Source organism: Toxorhynchites rutilus, chromosome 3, assembly GCF_029784135.1.
Source record: "Toxorhynchites rutilus septentrionalis strain SRP chromosome 3, ASM2978413v1, whole genome shotgun sequence".
NCBI lineage: Eukaryota > Metazoa > Arthropoda > Insecta > Diptera > Culicidae > Toxorhynchites > Toxorhynchites rutilus.
In genome coordinates, this window is record NC_073746.1 from 43286916 (window position 1) to 43301834 (window position 14919).

A 14919-nucleotide genomic window follows, 5' to 3' on the forward strand; every position below is an offset into this window, starting at 1 on the left:
TCGAAGACTGTTTACATTTCTTTCCAGTATTCCCATCCAAATGAGGAGGATTCGTTGCAGAAATTGTGGAATTTCAGGGTGGGTGGGAATGTTTGGTAGAAACGCACCCCTAAACGCGCTCCTGCGGTTGTTACACAGCGAAAGGAGAGAACGGAGTATGGCAGAGAGTGAGTGTCCTCACTGAATGAACCGTCATCGTCATCACCTACACTATTACCGACGATAATCGAACAAGGGACCTTTGTATGCCGAGATATAAAAGCCAGAATCCTACTAAAAAGGAAGTAATTGTGTTGCGCAAAAATGGTCGAGAAATAATTGTTAGTCTTAAGTCCAATAAATTTGTATAGTTTTGTAAGAGAATAAATGTAGTTTTGTGTAGAGTTTGTCTTATTAAATTAGCGAGTTATAATTTTGTGTTGAGTAACCGAATAACCGGAAACGGAAATTGGTTTCGTCCAGTGTGGATTTGAATAAACGCAGTGTTGTAAATTGGCCCAACCCAAGCTATCGAAGCCGGAAATCCCAACCCTGAGGCGCCAACGATACAACACGCTCGATACGTCCGAAGTAACAAAGCAATCAAAACAACACGAAGTCGCACTCTCGACATTTTGAGTTTTTGTTATTTTCGGGTATTGATATCGTTTTTAGTGCAATTCAACGAGTTATAACAAAAAAGATCTGCTTTTAGCACGAAGTTATGATTGACTGCTAGTGGTAAAAGTAATGATAAAGATCGATTCCTTTTGAAACAATTCGCGGAACAATGTTCCGGTCTTCAACTTCGTTTTTCCTCGAGTTGATCCGAAAGTTACATAGGACCTTTTCATAAATTACGCGAGAATTGTTTATCAAAAAAATGGGTGGGTTATATCTATGATATAACCGCAAGGTTGACGTGAGACTACCATAGCGTAGCAATCATTTGTTTGTATTGATAAAATTGTTGATTGAATACAACATTTACCGAATTCAATTGAAATCAATATATTTGCTTTTTGAGTAAAGAGATTGAATAAATGCCATACATTGTGACAGATTATGTTTTTCGTTACAAGTAAATTTAATGACAGTCCTTTGACGTTTGGGACGCCTAGGGCAAAATATATGAACGGAAGAATTATCAAACGAATATTTTATCCTACATTTCCCTCTGAAGTTTACATCTCTCAAGTGTACGTACTTCCGCAAATTTGCTTGACTTAATTAAGTTCAGGCATTCAGTTTCGATTTTGACATGTACGTCGAACGCATACTGTTTAATCAATAGGCGTTATCGGAGCAAATGGTTATCAACATTTTGCCTAATCATCAAATGACATGCGTAGAAATTCAGTTAGCAGAAGGTATAAAAACATATTCTTCAAGGCAATCTTTAATAACCGAGCCAAACGTTGTGTTCGTACCCACTTTTGTAAACCGTGTTAGGAAAACACTTTTCGGAGAGCAAAAAAAACATGCGGGTGCAGAAGTACCCCCGGCTTGCATGAATCAACAATTTTAACTTCTGCTTTTTATACTATAGATGCTTTAAACTTGAAAGTTCATTCGCCTCTAATGTCTGCACGATTTTCCCAGTTTCCTAAGTTTAGAAGACCGTGTTAAGGAACTATATTCTAATCTGTACAGAGGCAAGCGAGTACAAAAGTACAGTTGCAGTTTGCATTTATTTTCAATGCCAATTTACCTAGACATCTTGTTTCTGAAGTCTGTGTTGGAGAAACACATTTCAGCCGGAACAAAAAAGCCCCTGACTTGAATGTATTTGCAATGCCGATTTCCCCACGCTTCATGGATTTGAAGCCTATGTTAGGGAAACACATTTCAGTCGGAACAAAAATATTCCCGACTTGCAAGAATTTGCAATGCTAATTCCCCCAGACACATTGGATCTGAAGTCTGTGTTGGGGAAACACATTTCTGTCGGAACAAAAGTACCCCCGACTTTCATGTATTTGTGATGCACTGCTTGGTTTTGAAGTCTGTGTTAGGGAACACATTTCAGAGCGAACAAAAGTTTCTATAGTTCCCATAAAAGCTTCTATAGTTTTTGCAATGCCGATTTCCCCAAGGCTACTTGGTTAAGATGGCTGTGTTGGGGAAACCGTAAATCGGGCCAATCAAAACGAGGAAGTTAGGGCGTTTAGATAACGCTTAACTTTTTCCAGTTATTCAATTGTTTGTCTAATGAACAATAACGTGTTATTCATTGCGATAGATGCGTAGTAATATTCCCTATCAATTGATGCAAACATCTTACCGATCCAGTAAGAAATGTTCGAGTTATAAGCATTCGGAATCTTTCATTTTTTCCTGCATGTTCTGTGTTTAGGTTTTCATTTTAACACCCATATACTCCGGTTAGACGTAATCCCACGTCAAAAAAAATCCAATAGAAATGAATAGTTTGTTTGAGAAACCTCATTAGTCCATTTGACGTACTTACAAGAAAACGACAAAAAACTGTTTTTCTCAAAATGTTTACCTGGTCCTCCTGTTTGCTGGTATCAGATTCGGTTATTACACCCAGCACACATCATGTGGAGCTATTTCTTCATCAATACTATAGTTCAAGATCAAAATATAACGCTTTAAACTTGCTGGACTAAGTGGGCTTCTCACACAAACGAAAAATCAGCGGTATATTAAGTGGTTTCGAAGTGATTAAATTTAATTTCATGTACTTTTAATGTGCATAATGCTCATGTTTTATAAAATTTGTTCTACATTAAAGAGAGAAGGGTAGGGAAAGATTGGATAAGTATTATTTCTTGTAGCTCACACTACTTTTAATGTATATGGAAAACGGAAATACGGTGTGGAGAACGATAGAGGACATTTTAAAGTACTTTTTGCGACTCGTAATATACGAGGAGTACACTTTTAAACTTTCACTTCCAAAGTTCTCAATTGAGAGCTTACTATGCTTTCCCAAATCTTACTCGAAAAAGACATTAGATGAAAGTGCTTTGTCGAGCGGCGACGCTACTCTTGATATCAGCATGTAAGTAAGTAAGCATGAGGAATATTTATCTTCAAAGCATGATATCCAAATTAACAATAATATTTCCAGACTAAGGTGACGATTTACGATTTCGGTACAGGATTTAAACAATGAATAAAATTATATACCCTTCGCAGTGCCATGGTGATCTGTGGAGACTTATGGGGTTCCTCAAACAAGCGAATATTTTTAATCCCAATTGAGGTGATTTGTAAAACTTTTTGTGAGATTTTGATAGCAGATGGTGGTACCCTCTAGGACTCTAAAACTGCCAAAATGCGGATAAAAGTGGCGTTCACGTGGTTTCTCAAACAAACGATTTTATCGCTGTTGTTTAAAAAAATACATATAAAACTTTTGGCAGAAATCGGTTTTTTGGTTTTCAAAAAAAACTCAAACTTAGACAGCTGTGCGAGACTGGTAAATAAAGTTCGATTGAGGTGATATTTTGCACAGGGTAGTTTTTCGTGGGAATCAACATTTTTGAGAAGTTCGAAGGTTATTTTATTCCCATACAACGATTGGCACTCTAACTATCACGCGTTGGTGCGTCAATCAATATATTACATATTTGTTAAATTGCTGTTGTTTGTTAACATACTTGTCCCATCCAAGGCGCCTAGAAGTATATCCTAAGGTGGGCCAACTTGCTAAAACCACTTTTCAGTCATCTTGGAAGTCTACTGTGTTTTGTTTGTAAACAAAACACAATACGCTTGTGCCCAAGCTTGCTCGTGACCAGTCTGTCTCTTTCATGCTTCAAGCAAATAATTCCCCTTTTGCTTTCTTCCGTACTGTTTTCATATACCGCTCCCCTAACTAACTTAGTGACGAAACGGCCTCACCTTAGGATATATCAAGGCGCCTGGAAGTATACCCTAAGGGGGGCCAACTTGCTAAAACCACTCTTCTTGGAAGTCTACTGTGTTTTGTTTGTAAACAAAACACAATACGCTTGTGCCCAAGTTTGCTCGTGATCAGTCTGTCTCTTTCATGCTTCAAGCAAATAATTACCCTTTTGCTTTCTTCCGTACTGTTTTCATATACCGCTCCCCTAACTATTTAGTGACGAAACGGCCTCACCTTAGGATATACTTCTAGGCGCCTTGGTTCCACTTTGCAGGGCCCTTGATTTTCTAAATGGCCTGCCAGAAAAGAGGTAAATTTACCAGTGAAAAAAAAAACCAAGCAACATTCTAGCAACACTGCTGTCATACATTTACGCGGATTTTAGTTGCCGCTTGAGTATTGCATTAGCATTTGGTTATACCCGTCGATCGTTTTGTTTTGCTAAATTATTTAACAATATACACGGAGCCAAGTGCACTAATTATACGTGCGTTAAAGTGCTTGAAAATTGGTCACAAGAATTAAGTTTGTATTGATTATTATATAGAAAACAAAAATCAAGATGGTGACCGTGCAAATCATTTTTAGCAGTGCAAGATGGATAATAGCAACGATGCCGCTGGATCGTCTAGTGTGGATACGTCCTCCGTGACTATGGTGGACGTTCTGAAGGAGCAGGTGGAATTGGAAGCTGAGAGTGACGCAGTGTTGGCTGGTTCCGACGAAAAAAATTGCACTTATTCCCAGGTAGCGTATGGTTGTCCAATGTAAGTATTTCCCATTTATTTTCGATTCGATTTGGATTCCAGGGTTACGTCGGTCGCCAAGCATTGTATGCTTGTTTAACGTGTCTCCCGGAATCTCGCGTGGATGAGGAAAAACGAGCAGGAGTTTGTTTGGCCTGTTCGTACCATTGCCACGAAGGTCACGAGTTGATTGAATTGTACACGAAAAGGAACTTCCGATGTGACTGCGGGGGGAAACGTATGCCGGAGGCGCGTTGTAAATTGGACCCACTCAAGTTGGAAGCAAACGATGAAAATCTGTATAATCAAAATTTCAGTGGATTGTATTGCATCTGTAAGAGGCCTTATCCGGACCCGGAGGATACGACTCCGGATGAGATGATTCAATGCGTTGTCTGCGAGGATTGGTATCATACGAGGCACTTGGGCACAGAAATGCCAGGTAACACTAAGAACTTCGCGGAAATGGTTTGTGGGGATTGTATGCAGAGGGTGAGCGTGTTGAAGAATTACGTAGGCAACATTGAAAGCAGTGATCGGACGCAATTGGATGAGACACTCCAAGTAGATGTTACTGGTTTAGATGAATCCAGTGCTGCTGATACAAGTGTTGTGGACGACGATGCGGGTAAAGTCGAGGAGAATCTCAACAGCAGTAAGCGAGCTAAGCTGGATATCTGTACCAAACCGCACCTGGGAGAAGGTGAAAATGCCCCTTACAAAGGAGGAGCCGCATTCTGGAACGATGGATGGCGTAAGCATCTATGTCGTTGTTCGACTTGTATGGAAAGCTACCGAGACTTAAAGGTGGAGTTTCTTCTCAACGAAAGCGACACCGTATTGTGGTATGAAGAGAATGGTCGGGTGAAAACCGAGGCCAGGGGAAGTCTTGATCAGCAAGCGACAGAAGCATTCAATCGTATGGGACGCGTTCAACAGGTGGAGATTTTGTCCGGTTACAATCGTTTGAAGGAGCGCTTGAATGAGTTTTTCAACACTTTCGTCACCAATAATCAGGTGGTTACCGAGAAAGATGTGACGGATTTTTTCGCTCAGCTAAAGAAAGAGAAACAAGATGTTGGGACACCATCTTACTTCTGTCGTTGAGACAGCAATCATGGTATTTTATGGTATAATATATTTCATTATATTTCTTTATCCGCTAGTTTTAGGAAGCTAGTATTTCAAGGCTGTATTCCATCATTATAGAAAAACTAAATTCATGCAAATCGAACATCACATTTATTTCTCGTCCGAAAAAATTGTCTTCTGTGAAGAAAGGTTCACCTTATTGAATAATTCATGGAACATATGGGGATCTTCGTAGCCAGATGGTGGCGCGTCTGTTTTTTGAGTGAATGAATGTCATCAGTTGAATATATGGACTTCTCCATCGATTGTTATTGTAAATGGCATTTTTAAGACTAGATACGATTATATTTTGCTGTCTCATAATCAATTTAACCTACGATCTTTAAATGGCGGTCCAAAGTTAGAAGCATCGGTCGGTTACGCATCGAGCTTTTATGATACTCTGTTGAGCAACCTATCCTATCCTATGCTAGTGTACCATGCTCGATGTTGTGCATTTGGTCCATCGATTTATCACGGGTGAATCAATAAAGCAATAAAAAAAGCAATCAATTCTCGCGTAACTTTTGAAAAGGACATACCGTCAAAGCTCTCTATAACGACAATCTTTATAGCGACAAATCTCTTTATAACGATATGTCTAAAGGTCCCTTCAAAATCGCATAGAAATTCTTTTCTTTATTGCGACATTTCTCTATAACGACCTTTCCTTATAACGACACATTATCGCTTCTGTTTACTAAAGCAACATTCTCTGTTGCGACAATTTCACTCCACTGATAGTGTGTGTGTCAATGTCAGTGCCTACAAACGTAAATAGTCTATGTTGTGTATTATAAGGTTTAATCAACTTTGAATAGCTGTTCACGCCCAACTAATTTAAATTTTCGGATATTTAAAAAGACAGAAAATTAAACCATAAAAGACAGCTTATTGAAAGCTTATTGAAACAAATTAATCGAAGAAGTGTTGTAAAAGAATTCCGTCCTAGAATGGAATTGCATTAAATTTGCAATAATTCTAAAAATGAATGTATTGTTTGCGCAATTGTTATATGCGTAAGGCTTTTGATATTAAATTCATGCAATAACTTGAAGTATCATTTGTTTCACTTCGAAAACATTTACTGCTCATAATGGGTTGAAATACACGAAAATCTTGAACGCTAAAAATAAATTGGACATAGTTCAAAGGTTCGAAAAGGGTACTGAAAAGACAACATTGTCTAATGAATTCAATGTGCCGCACAATGCGAATTCATTCATCATCAAAAATTAGGACTAGATTCGTGAGAAGAGTAAGAATATTGGCTTCAATGATGTTCAATTGGTATATTTTGTCCGGCAATGAGAAAAATAAAATCAATCATTTGTTAAATCAGAGCCTGACGGAGCATTCAACAATGAAACTATAAGTCCACCCAGCAAACAAATGCTTTCAGGATTATCTTTTTTCCCATCTAGAAAAAAAGTTGTATCGAACGAATGAGCTGAATTTTATATTCATTGTATTCAATGTATTTTGTTTCAAGATGGTTGGACATCAACATTGTTTATATTCAATGTATTTTGTTTCAAGATGGTTGGACATCAACTGCTTTTGTTTCTAATATAATTTGATTGTTTTGCGTGAGCTCGGGCATTTCTCTCCTTATAGCGACATTTAAGCCCTCTATAGCGACAATTCTTTATAACGACGGTTTCTTGCGATGTCGCTATAGAGAGCTTTCTTCTTCTTCTTCTTGAATGGCTTTATCGTTCCCCGTGGAACTTTTGCCGTCTCAACGTATGCATTAACTAGCGTCATTTATTAATAAACATGGTTGAGATTTCTTAAGCCAAATGACACGCCTTGAATGTATTCCGAGGGGCAAGCTCTAGAATACGCGAGACCACAGTGCAAGTCGAAGGGAATTTCTTTGACGAAAAATTCCCCGGCCAGAACGGGAATCGAGCCCGAACACCCGGCATGACAATGTGAGACGCTAACCACTCGGCCAGGTGTGCACTATAGAGAGCTTTCACTGTATCTGATTCGCTCAGCTCTCTTTATCAACATTCTCTTTCGTTAATAACTCACGTAAAAACATATCCTAATGTGTTCGAAGATCAGAATAAAACTGGCGCAGAATTCGTCGTGGTTATCGAAAGAGAAAGTCAATGAGGAGAGTCGATAAAAGCGGATAGGTCATTTTTAAAAGTTACGCGAGAATTAATTACGGAAAAAGCATTGAGTCTCGTAGTACCCCGATTTGCTGCAATGGATGGTTAAATGATTCAAAAAAATTTGTGTGTTGAAACTAGGTACATGAAAACCTGTTTTTGTGCGGCAGGGGAGGTGGGGGTAAAACGGACACGTTAATAAGAACTTAAATTATATCTTTGGAAACTCATGTTTCCCAAAACTCTGATGTAGTTTCTTGCAATTCAATATACTGTTTTTCTACCTAATTGGCCAAATATTTTACAAAAAAGTGCTTTTCAATGTTTTTTACTGAAATTAAACAGACCGAAAAGTATAAAAAAAATTTCGGTGCAGGTAATATGGACGGTTGTGTCCCATTCACCCAAAACACGTTTACCCGAAGCACATTTACCCGAATGCAACGCATACTCAAATAACATTCACCCGAATGTAACAAATACCCGAATGCAGGATATACCCGAATGAACATTTACCCGAATGCAACGTTTACCGGAATGCGACATTTACCCGAATGGGATGTTTACCCGAATGAAGTCTTCCTTCATCCTTCTTCATTCATCCGAATGAAGAAGGAAAAATTCCGACAAATCAGTTTATGAGTTTTGTCGAATCTGCTGTTAGGAAGTTACGAAGTAAACTGAGAAATTGTAATGAGGAAATTCGAAAAGATGTTGAATACTTCGCTGTGTCATTTTGAGAAATTAGTGTAGGCACAATTGACATGCTGTCTTCTTTCCTTTCCGTATTGCTCTTAAAGACCAAGAGATCATTCAGAAATGAGCATGGGTTATGAAATATTCCGAAAATTAAACAAGTAACTTTAACATAATTTTTTTTAATGAAAATGTGAAGAGAATAGATAAGAAAAAATGGTACTTACGTATTTACCGCCGCAGCGCAATTTTAATCATGAGTTTATTATTTCGTGATGAAATTTATTTTGAGATCAATGTAATGGGGGGGGGTCTTCGTAGCCACTTGGTTACGCGTTCGCTTACTAAGCGATCGATCGTGAGTTCAAACTCAGGGCCCTCAATTGACCATCTTTGTGTTGTTATAGAATAATTACGTCCACGCAAACATCATCAGCTATGGAGATCGATCCACGGTGGAACAAAGATCGATTCATCCATACAACTGCTCTGCTCTGCAAGAAACATCGGGCTGCTGTTCTATAAATAACCCAACAATGATCAATATCAACTGTCTCTGCTGTCCGGTCTGCTGAACAATGGAAGAACAGATAGAATACCCTTACGCCGAAATGGCTACTAGAGTGTAATTTACCATAATGTAATGGAATAGAAAACCTAACGCCTAAATGGCTACTACTTCTACTGTGTAATTTACAATTTATAGAAACATAAACATATGTACATGTACACGATAAAAACCCGGCTCTGTTACAGATAAAATGCTAATGAGCCTGATAAATAAATAAATGGGATAAAAAAAAAATCAATGTAATGGGGCGAAGTCCCCATTTAACGAGGATAAGGAATCGAGGCGGCACCAAGCCGCCGAGGTGACGCAATCCGAGTAGGTCACCGACCCGCCATCGGAAACGGCGGCCTCTCGCAAGCAAACCTGTGTTCCACCGATTGCCCGGTTTGTTTGAAACATAGGAGACGATCCGTGATGCACCAGATGGCGTATGGCGTCCGACGCTCGTAAACGGGCTGCGTCATCCATAAGAATGGATGGACTTAATAATACGTAAGAAAAATGCATTCTTTCACTTTTCATTATTTTGAAATTTTTATTCAATGCCAGTATTTCTCGAATTGTGCTTCCTACGAAAAACACTTTTTGAATGGAAATGAAATATGAGACAAATATGATCTTTATATAACACTGATCAGAAATCAATATACAAATACAAATACAAATATAGTAAAATCTGTGTATTATTTGAATATATCCATTCGGGTAAGTGTCAATTCGGGTAGATGTTACATTCGGGTAGTTGTCGCTTTCGGGTATTTGTTACATTCGGGTGAGTGGAATTCGGGTGAATGTCTTACGGGTAACTGTCATTCGGGTGAGTGGGTTTCGGGTAAATGTGACACAATCAATATGGACATATAGTGGGGGTAATATCGACAGGTTTGTAATATATGAAGCGTAGAGGTTTATCGTTTATCGTGAGAGGAATAATTTTATTCAACCAAGGGCTGCACTCATCACGAATGTCCATTGAATGATGAAAAAATCGAATTAATCCACCTAGAAGTGATATCGTGCTTTTCAGCAGTATAAACGAACTGACCCTCAACTATTTTGCTTTTGGTTCCAGTCAGCTCCCAAACAGTCCACATTTGGCGATTTGATTTCCATTTATAGACGCAGGGCGTTCCTTAGGAACAGATTAAACAGACTTTTCACAATCCATCTCACTCCCACTGGCAACTGTCCGTTTTACCCCACCAGTACAATTATGTCAATTATTTAAATTTTCCTCTCACAAATGAATTTACTATTCCGTACATACCTAATATCTATTCTCTGTTAACTTACAAACCGAAATATATTATTCCAGAAGACGAGACGAGCAGACGAGCGCAGTCGAGTTCAATAATCTGCAGGACAATAAAATGCTCGATGATCACTGGCTCGTCGCGATATTGCTCAGTAGCTTGCCTGACGAGTACGCAAAACTCGTAACTGCGTTGAGGGTCTGTCCAGATGAAGATCTAACATCAAACCTCATCAAAGGAAAGTTAATAGATAAGTGGCGAAAAAAAAAAGAATGATGAAGATTCCGAGGTGGCCTTGCGAGTTCGGCTGAGTACCAAGAGTGGAAAATATTTTTTCTGCAAAAAGGCCGGGCACAAGAAAGCCTAGTGTGCAAAGTTCAAGGAGAAGGATAAGAATAAAGTTACGAATCAGAACGAAGAAATGATTCATAGTGCGGTGAATGTTCCAGATGACAGTCGGGCATTTCTAACTGTGTCCTGAGCAAGGATGGAAAAAAAGGAGCATGATGAAATTTACGATTAATCGCAAACTGCACAGATCGCGATCTATACAAACTGCGACTAACGATTAATATTCTCCCATCATAACCAAATGATTTTTTTCTGGTAACTCTGAGTTGACCAAAGCATTGCTAGACTGAAACTAGTTCGAATAATTGAGTTACTCTCCTTCCTCATTTTGTTTACAACTCGTAACATAAATTTGCTCCATGGGAATGAGTATCTCTATGCCGTACGCTTTACGATTCTCGCTCTCTCGTCCGGGCGTTCAATTTTCCTCTCCGAGCGCGTTTACGTTTACGTTACGGAAAAAATGCGCTACAGCAGATAGGACGACATTAATGTTTAATGTTCCACAGAGGATTTCTCAGATGGTGTTTAAATTCATCTACAAGAGACTACAAACAATCCCCCTCAAATCACTAATTTTATGAGCTATTGTAAATGCGTTATTGGCCAAGGCTATTACGACATCGAACACGTGGTCTTGCGAGATACAATTTTCCGCCAGCCCAAATACAGAACACTCCTTTCGGGCTCGAGTAAACTGGTGGCTAGAAAAGACCTCAATTACCTTGAATTAATCAAAAACATAAATTAGCGCAAATATGTCAACATGTGTTTTTTGTGTAAGCACGTACATATTTACTCATAAAATTTTTGAATTGTGGAACTCTACATAATTTGTATGCAGATTGACTATCTACAGTTTGTGGGGGAACAATCATACAACTCAAATGGGTAATGATTATCTGCTATCACAAAGCTGAGAAATTTTTTGACGTTTTGTTTTACTACTGATTCATGATTCTGATTCATTCAAATTTATTTTAAAATGTTTTCTTATCCTGAGACTGGCTCACCATATTGCACTGCTACTAAAACCGAAGGCTAACTTCAAGGATATTTTTTATTCATTTTCGGCGAATAATCAATAGAGTGCCGTATTATGAAACATCAGAACAATAGCAAAAACAACATTAACATCAAATACACTCAAGAGATGCAACAAGTTTGAAGGGATATGAAAAAAAAACATTGGTCGTTCAATAAATCTACTGCCACATATGTCGGAAGTCTACGATATATGAATAACATACGTCCATACTAATTCATTACATTTATTTGCAACGGAAAAACGTAACCACACAGAATTGAATTAATCAAATATGTGATCCGTTTTATCTACAAAATAAAAAAGGGTCTTAAATTCCACTGAATTCGAAAAGTGTTTCGTGAAATCACTAATTGAATTATTATTAGAAAAACTATTTGGAGAGAAATGTGAATGTTCAGAATTATTGGAATCTAAAAAACGATTTTGGGCCGGATGAGATTCGCCCAAATCTGCTGATAATAGAATTAAACAATTGCATCGATTACCCGTTTGCTGGAAAACAACAGCAAAATAAAATCGACACGAGACTGAGTCAGCCACTTACTGCGGTCAGTGTAAAGGCTGATTTAGACGATGCCAGTCAGCGCTCTAGTTGAAGTATCCAGTGAACAGAGAACAGACAATCTGTTCAAGTTACTTGTACCAGTATCGAACAAGTAATTGGCCTCTAACCTGAACAGAGTGTCTGTTCTCTATTCACTGGATACTTCAACTAGAGCGCTGACTGGCATCGTCTAAATCAGCCTTAATAGAGAATTAAAAACCCCTCGACGAGTGTCGTAAGATTTCAGTTGATCGTCTCTTGTACACTTTCCGATCAAGAACTCATCATCCGCTCTATGGAATGGGATTAATCGTCTGTGGCTTGCACTCAGGATAAACTTTGAGTAGTAGAAGTAATGCCTCGAGAGCAAGGATGCAAAATTTCGAAAGAACATGTTGAAATCGAAAAGCAATTTTTATCTGTGCAAAATATCTCCACCGACATTCTTCCCTTCTTTCTATCGCGGTGCCGCTGTGCCTATGACCGCTGGCTCACCATCTCGTTTGTTTTGATATAGTTTTCGTTCCATCAACAGAAATATCAGTTCATTCTCGATGTCAGTGAATGCTCAAGTCGAAAATATCACCTTTCATTGCGTCCTGGTGAAATTTTCGTTCGTCATACACCCATAAACTTAGCACTCAAATGTGCCGTTGCCCATCGATGTGTGTGCAATAAGCGGCACAAAAATGGGACCGGGGCTAGAAACATACTAGGAAAACCAGCCGGGTGCTATGATTGATGCTAGGATCGTTAGCAAAATCTCAAGCAGAACTGTCAGTGGGATACCCAATTCATATGAAAACAAAGGGAAAATGTCAGTGGGATACCCGATATTTTGGCTCCTGTCAGTTCAATGGGGGTTCTCTAAAGAAGTCACCCGGCTGAGGAAAACACACACGAACACGCGTTTAAACGTCTCACTGACACCGCGAGATGATATTTCCCAGGGGTACGACTAAAACGTCAAATCCCTCATATTGCCAGTGTACCCAATATTGCTGCGGTTTACTGACATTTCGGTTCAATCAATTACTGTTGTGTACAACTCGGTGCGGTTATATAGTCGAATAGTGGCTAACTTTTAACTCCATGTTAAATGTGAACACCTCCATGTGAAACCGAAATATGAATATCGCTCATGCAGTTAGAATAAAGCAGCGCATTTTTCGATTTCAATCCTCGTAAATGATATGTTGATAAACAAATGACGCCATATTGATTTTGATTTCGGGTAGACTATATTCAATTGATGTCTAACCCCTGATATTTCCTTGTATGGAATTTTGTTCCCTTCCACTGTCAGCTGATCGAAGATGCGTATGAAAATTTCGGGCGTAAATTCTCAGTGAGACAGTGGAACGAATGAGTGTGGGGAATAATGCAAAAACCAAATGTTCCACGTGACGGAGTGTCGGTTGCATGGAATTAAGTTTGGTTCATTTGTCATGAACTGCAGGGGAATTGATGGTTGATTTTGATGTTGTCTCAATATCTTGCGCTGTCAGTAAAGTGAGTGTGAGATTTTGCAACTCTGCTCGAGAGTGCATGCAGTGGGAATTCCTCTTTCATATTGCTTTTTTGAGATCTTGTTAGCTCACCGCTCACTATTCTCTCTGTGTACATATGAAGAATGAAATAGCATCGCCTGCTGGGGGTGATTAAAAAACCTCCGACTAGAGGGATATGCTTATTCATTGATGGTTGAATGCGATTTTTTACCATCACTGGTCCTGAGCCATCAGAAAAACTGTGGATTTTAGACTCGGGAGCTACGTGCCACATAGTGAATCCTCGTTACTTCTTTGATACCCTTGACGTAACTGTTCGAGAAGTAGTGTACGTAGCTAACGGTGCTAGGGTTGTGGCAAAAGGTCGTGGACGCGGTATGATGAAAGTGTTGAATGCTAAGAGAAGACCACAGAAAAGGGGGGCGATTTCGGACCAGGTGCTGATTGGTCAATTTTAAAGGGTTACCAATAATATTTGAAAATACACATCGACGAAATGTACTTATGGTATGTACTCTCACTCTAGTTTTCATGATAAAGCATAACAGAAAAATACAAGTTGTTGTGAAGAACGCAACAATTTTGCTTTACATCATCCAAATGTATCCAATTCATAGAATATATGATACGAAAACATATGTCAGGGACGTGAATAAATAGTCTTCAGAAACTTTATCTCATTTGGAAACTTGACTTCTCGAGTGGTTCGGCATCCCTGTTGCTCGCACTGGGTCGAAGACAGCCCCGTCCTAGACGAGAACTCGAGAACAAAACAGCTGAGATGTATGCGGTTTTGAACCCGTTTTGTATCCTACTGACAGCTCTGTCAGCTCAAGTGCAGGCATTTTGAAAGTTTTGAACCCTGAGATGTTGGCACCATCTGAATACATAGGTAGAGATAGGCGGTAGCAGAGAGCTGGTCGAAGAGCAAGAGTAAGAAGTCAGTTGTCACGTCTTGTCTTATAGCGTGTCTTCGTTTTTTGTTCAGTTTCAACCCCAGCGTCACCCTAACTGCTGTCAAAACGTTTTTTTATTCACTCAATTTCAACCTAGTATCGCACTAGGTTCGCCCCGAAAGCTGTTAGTTTC

The 14919-nt window shown here is 39.0% G+C and overlaps 1 protein-coding gene across 2 annotated transcripts; it reads left to right on the forward strand.

The window, feature by feature from the left end:
* Positions 1 to 4211: 4211 nt before the first annotated feature.
* LOC129776811 (putative E3 ubiquitin-protein ligase UBR7) lies at positions 4212 to 5836 on the forward strand. Of its 2 annotated transcripts, none has more exons than XM_055782677.1 (3): positions 4212 to 4381; positions 4448 to 4603; positions 4666 to 5836. In XM_055782677.1, the coding sequence occupies exons 2-3, from the start codon at positions 4454 to 4456 to the stop codon at positions 5707 to 5709; spliced, it is 1194 nt and encodes a 397-aa protein (XP_055638652.1). In that variant the 5' UTR covers positions 4212 to 4381; positions 4448 to 4453; the 3' UTR covers positions 5710 to 5836. The 2 variants fall into 2 exon arrangements, with proteins under 2 accessions (XP_055638652.1, XP_055638651.1); XM_055782676.1 differs by having other exon boundaries at positions 4213 to 4381; positions 4445 to 4603.
* Positions 5837 to 14919: the final 9083 nt, after the last annotated feature.